This window comes from Clarias gariepinus, chromosome 2 (genome assembly GCF_024256425.1).
Source record: "Clarias gariepinus isolate MV-2021 ecotype Netherlands chromosome 2, CGAR_prim_01v2, whole genome shotgun sequence".
Lineage (NCBI taxonomy): Eukaryota > Metazoa > Chordata > Actinopteri > Siluriformes > Clariidae > Clarias > Clarias gariepinus.
In genome coordinates, this window is record NC_071101.1 from 49,979,433 (window position 1) to 49,984,932 (window position 5,500).

General features: G+C 35.2%; 1 protein-coding gene across 1 annotated transcript; it reads left to right on the forward strand.

Annotated features, from left to right (window-relative positions):
• Window positions 1-509: 509 nt before the first annotated feature.
• On the forward strand, window positions 510-1,499 carry LOC128516263 (trace amine-associated receptor 13c-like). The gene has a single exon (XM_053490546.1). It carries the CDS (start codon window positions 510-512, stop codon window positions 1,497-1,499), a length of 990 nt encoding a protein of 329 aa, XP_053346521.1.
• The last annotated feature ends 4,001 nt before the right edge of the window (window positions 1,500-5,500 follow it).

Genomic DNA, 5,500 nt, shown 5'->3' on the forward strand with positions numbered 1-5,500 from the left:
CATATCATCCACAAGGGAACCCAGCTAAAATGTTTAATCACGCCTTTTTTCAATGCTGCAGACAATAGATGAGGAGGAAAGGGAAAAATTTGACATATACTATATGAGTGAATTTGTGGATGCTTACAACTGTTGTACAACCAGGGAACGTTACTCTCTATTGTAACTGGTTTTTGGCCTTGTGATTGATTATTTTTTTTGCCATAAATTAAAAACAACAACAACTTGGCACAAATTTTATAATAATAATAATAATAATAATAATAATAATTATTATTATTATTATTATTATTATTATTAGTAGTAGTAGTAGTAGTAGTAAAAAAGGCACTTTTTTATTATAATTGTTTTACAAAAAGATGTCATTATATGAACCAAAGTGTCAATCAAAATTTGGGGTGGGATCATGTTCTAAACTATAAAAACCTGTAAGATACCCATTCAGTAACTATTTTATCATACATTTGCATGAGTTTATTCATTAAGCTGTTGGCATAAACACTAAATTCATGAATCTGACCGAATTTAACCAATTTAATCGCTGTGTGCATTTCTCCTGTCCAGAGCGAGATGCATCACCAGTTTATATCTTACTCTATGTGTGTTCAGCTGCTGTGGTTCTTCTAACAGTGTGTGGAAATATGCTGATCATCATATCTGTTTTTCATTTCAAGCAGCTTCAAACACCAACGAATATTCTTGTGCTCTCTCTGGCGGTGTCAGATTTCCTCGTGGGTGCTTTAGTGATGCCTCCGGTGTTAATTTGGACGATCGAGTCATGCTGGATTTTCGATAAACGTTACTGCATCTGTCTGCTGACCACTTCTTTTATTCTTGCAAATCTGTCCATCTACAATGTTGCTTTAATTGCTGTGGATCGGTATTTGGCTCTCTCAAACCCTTTTTTCTACACAAACACAATCTCTACAAAGAGTATGTGCATCGTGGTTTATTTTAACTGGTGTTTGTGTCTGCTGTATAACACATCACTCTATTATTTCAGTGAGAGCTTTGCAAATTCTGTAATGTGTCCTGGTGAGTGTTTTCTCTTAATGAATGAGTTGTCCCTTGCAATTGACCTTGTAGTAACCTTCATATTTCCACTTTCTGTCATAATCATATTGTATACTCTAGTTTTTGTGATTGCTAAGAAACATGCCACTGCTATCAGAGAACTTAATAATAACTCACGTTTTAAAACACAGAAAATCAACTCACACTCAATGAAATCTGAAAGAAAAGCAGCTAAAGTCCTCGGCATTTTAGTGTCTGTGTTTCTGGTGTGTTTACTCCCATATTTTATTTACACTTCATTGGGTGATGTTATTGTATTACAGTTAGAAACAATTCAAAAAGTTTTGATTTTGCTTTATCTTAACTCCACCATTAATCCAGTTATTTATGCTTTGTTTTACCCATGGTTTAGAAAATGCATTAAGTTAACTATAACACTACAAATATTTCAAACAGACTCTTCGTTAATCAGTGTTATTTCTTGAATTAGTTTTGTACCCAATAAAATCATCACATATTGTCCAAATTCAACCAAAAAATAAGTCAGTCTGGAAAATGTGTCCTTCTAAATTTAGTCAAATTTAAAACCTCAACCACTCCCAACAAACTGTTCGTGCATTTTAATTGTATGTTTTAGGGGCTCTGCATACATTTGTTGAACATTTAGCCACACAGTCTCACCAGTTGTTTAGGTATTTAAAAAATGGCAATTCGATAAAATGTAAATTAGGCATTATGTATGATCACTTTTATTCATTATTTTATTAATTATTCATAAACATTAGGTTAATCACCATTCATTATCATCATATCTTATATTTATTGAAACACATAAAGTTAAGAACATCTACTTTGTGACTACATAATCCTCTTATTCATTTTTTTGTTAGTTTAATCCTTCTGTTATTCCACTTCATGGCACATAAATAAGTATAAATACTAACATCATAATTTCTGTTTTTCAACTCAATCAGCTTTGCACACTGACTTATACAATACACTCATACTCATTTATGCCATGTCAGATTTCCCTATTGATTCGTTAGTTATACAACTGGTGTTATTTTGATTATTGAATCATTCTGGATTTTCTGTTTGCTCTTTTAATCACACAGCAAATTAGAACAAAGAGTGAATGTAAAATTTTGCATTAAACAGGGCAAATCTGCCACAAGTTTACAGTGATGCTGCAATAGGGTTGTTTGTGGTCTTCACTGAAACGTCAGGAAGAACTTTGATAAGCTCAATCCTCAATTAATATCAAAATCATTAGCCATGGATAACCTGTCCTTCATGTCAAGGATCATTACCACGGACAAAACTTGGGTGTATAGGTATGACCCTGTGACAAAGCAACAGTCTTTACAGTGGAAGAGGCCTTTTACCATGACCAAAAACGCAGGGCAGGAAGAGTCGTAACTGGAATTAACTCCCACATACGTTCTCTTTGCGGTTCGGGAGACACCACAAGCCCCCCAAGTTCACTCGGATAAATGAGCTGGTGGATCAGTTCTATGTAGGTTTTCCACTGAAACAGGGCTCACATAGTTCGTATAGAATGATATATAAATGCCATCTGGTATAATCATCTGCCAAAGTTCCTACCAAGCCTTAAAAGCCCGCTGCCATGCCATCGACAAAAAAGTAACTAACATGCTAAAAATGGCTTAGAGGAGTTTACCAGCCCATGGTAAAGCCTTTTTTATGGTACAAACCCCAACAGTGCGATCAGGCTACGTAATGATTTTAGATCAAAAGGGACCTGCAGTGCTTCCTGGATCGGTTTGCAGCTGAGTGTGGAACAGCATGGATGAGGATCGGCATTTCAAAATCTGTGGCCATGGTTCTCAGTAGGAAACCGATGGATTGTCTACTCCAGGTAGGGAGCGAAGTGTTACCCCAAGTGAAGGAGTTTAAGTATCTCGGGGTCTTGTTTACGAGTGATAGAATGTTGGAACGTGAGGTTGGCAGGAGAATCGGAGCAGCGGGGACACTTTACCGCACTGTTGTGACAAAAAGAGAGTTGGGCCAAAAGGCAAAGCTCTCAATCTACCGGTCAATCTTTGTTCCAACCCCCAACTATGGTCATGAGCATTGGGTCATGAGAGCTTTGCCAAAAGAACAAAACCGCGAATACAAGCGGCCAAAATGGGTTTTCTCAGAAGGGTAGCTGGCTTTTCAATTAGAGATAAGATGAGAAGCTCAGTCATCCATGAGAAACTCAAGAGTAAAACCGCTACTTCTTTACGTGGAAAGGAGTCAGTTGAGGTGGTTTCGCCATCTAGTAATGATGCCACCAGGACGCCTCCCTCACTTAAAATAATAAACCTGGATACCTGTTCCATGTACTAAAATGTAATATGTGTTTTGTACATAATAATTTCATGTTTCCAAGATAAAAATGAATAAATTATGTTGTAATGAAATTCAACAACTTAACATGTATTAGATTTAATCATGTTGAGATAAACCAATGAAATCGTGTCACTATCAAAACCGGAAATATCAAAGCAAACATCGCGAGAAGATATTGCAAGAAGAGAACACAGCGTGTTGAGAAGACAAACGTTTGGCGGGTGTGTGGAAAAGGTAAGCAGGAATTAATTCCCATCTTTCTAAATAGAAACAAAATACTGAACATAAATGTCACCTGCTGTTTAGCGATGTTTAGTCACGTTATTTTGGTTTAAGCTATTTCTTGTATTTTTAATCACACTTAAAATACCAACGGTTATATGCGCGTGCTTAATCTGCGGTTCTGGTTTCGGTCTGTTCTCATGAGTTGTGAAGCGAGAGGAACAAAGTATAAATATTGTTAATTTGCTAAATTAAGTATCATGAATTTTAATTGAATATTTATCTTTGTATTTTTTCACAGGAGTTTGTGACTGAAAAGTGTCCTGTCTGCATCTGACTTCAGGAGTTTCCTGACCTACCGTATCTAACGGTCACATTTGAAAGTCATAACGTACAGTTATAAAATACAAAACATTTCTGTTGGTGTTTATTTTTTTTTCTATGAATAATACTTATTTGTGGTGTTTTATGTTTTGTACATCTTTTCAAATTGATGTACCTAATCAAAAACTAATAAAATTAATTTGACTGAACCTAAGAACATTAAGTTGGGCCAACAAAATTGCTTAATGCTAAAAGAAAGCCATTAAATCAGGTGGAAATTCTTTCCATAATTTAATTATGTTCATTCAACGAGTTATTTTTTTGAGTGTAGGGAGGTGTTCTTGGCATGTCCAGCTGGTAGGAGACCATGGAGCAGACCAAGGACTAGATGGAGAGATTATATCTCCACACTGGCCTGGGAAGGCCTTTGGAATTCCCCAGTCAGAGTAAGCTGAGGTGGTTATGGAAAGGGAAGTTTGGGACTGCTGGACTCTGCTGGAACTGCTAACCCCATGACCCGACTTTAAATAAGCAGTTGAAGATGGATGGATAGATGGATGGATGGATGGATGGATGGATGGATGCATACTGTATGCATATGTAACTGTAAACAAAAAGGGTTACAGTATATGAAAAAGAGTTATAGACAGTACACTGAGTGCAACAAAGAAGGATATATGGGAAGGTAAGATATTTATATATATATATATATATATATATATATATATATATAGAGAGAGAGAGAGAGAGAGAGAGAGAGAAGGATTATGTACAATGAGTGTAATAGTTGTAGATAAGGAAATATATTTTATACCATGGTTACGATATTACAGTCGAGAGGGTTATATACATTTGTGCAACTTGTTATTGGGAGTGGAATGAGTCATTTTTATACAATAGGTACAGCAGTTATAAATAGTGCAGTTAGGTAGTGCAAGGTACACTCAAAAAAAATAGCACTTGAGTTGAACATGATTAATCGTGGAAAGTGGTTCTATATGATTACACCACATTTTCTTAACAACATTAAATGATGTTAAACCAACTTGAAAAATGTGTGTTTATTTAACATGAACAGCTGACTTTGATTGAACATTATTTAAATATTTCTATTTAACTTGAAATAATTTTTGTTGTGTCTTCAACTATTCATTTTATTCTAAATTTAATCATTGATGTTAATCCCACATGTTTACATCGATTTCAGTGAATCCCATTGAGTCATTTTACTACAACTAGATGTTATGCCATAATGAATATCAGGCCTAATTTCCCATGCTTTAGTGACGCTTACAGACAATTCCAAAGGCAGCAAATATGTAATACATCCTTTTTACTAGGGGACAACTTACAACAGGTGCCATACTTTTTCATGAAATAAAATAATTTTTTAATAAATGCACAGAAACGTTTTCCTTTACTAGTGACCTAGCTGCTTGCTATTTGTCCATAAACATGTGCACATGACATGACCTTAAGTAACAACACATTCAAAGCAGTGCATCGTGAGCATTACATACTTAATTCTACCATTTTTATACTATTTTTTACAGATTTTCTCTAAATGTTTAAAGTTTCTTGCCTG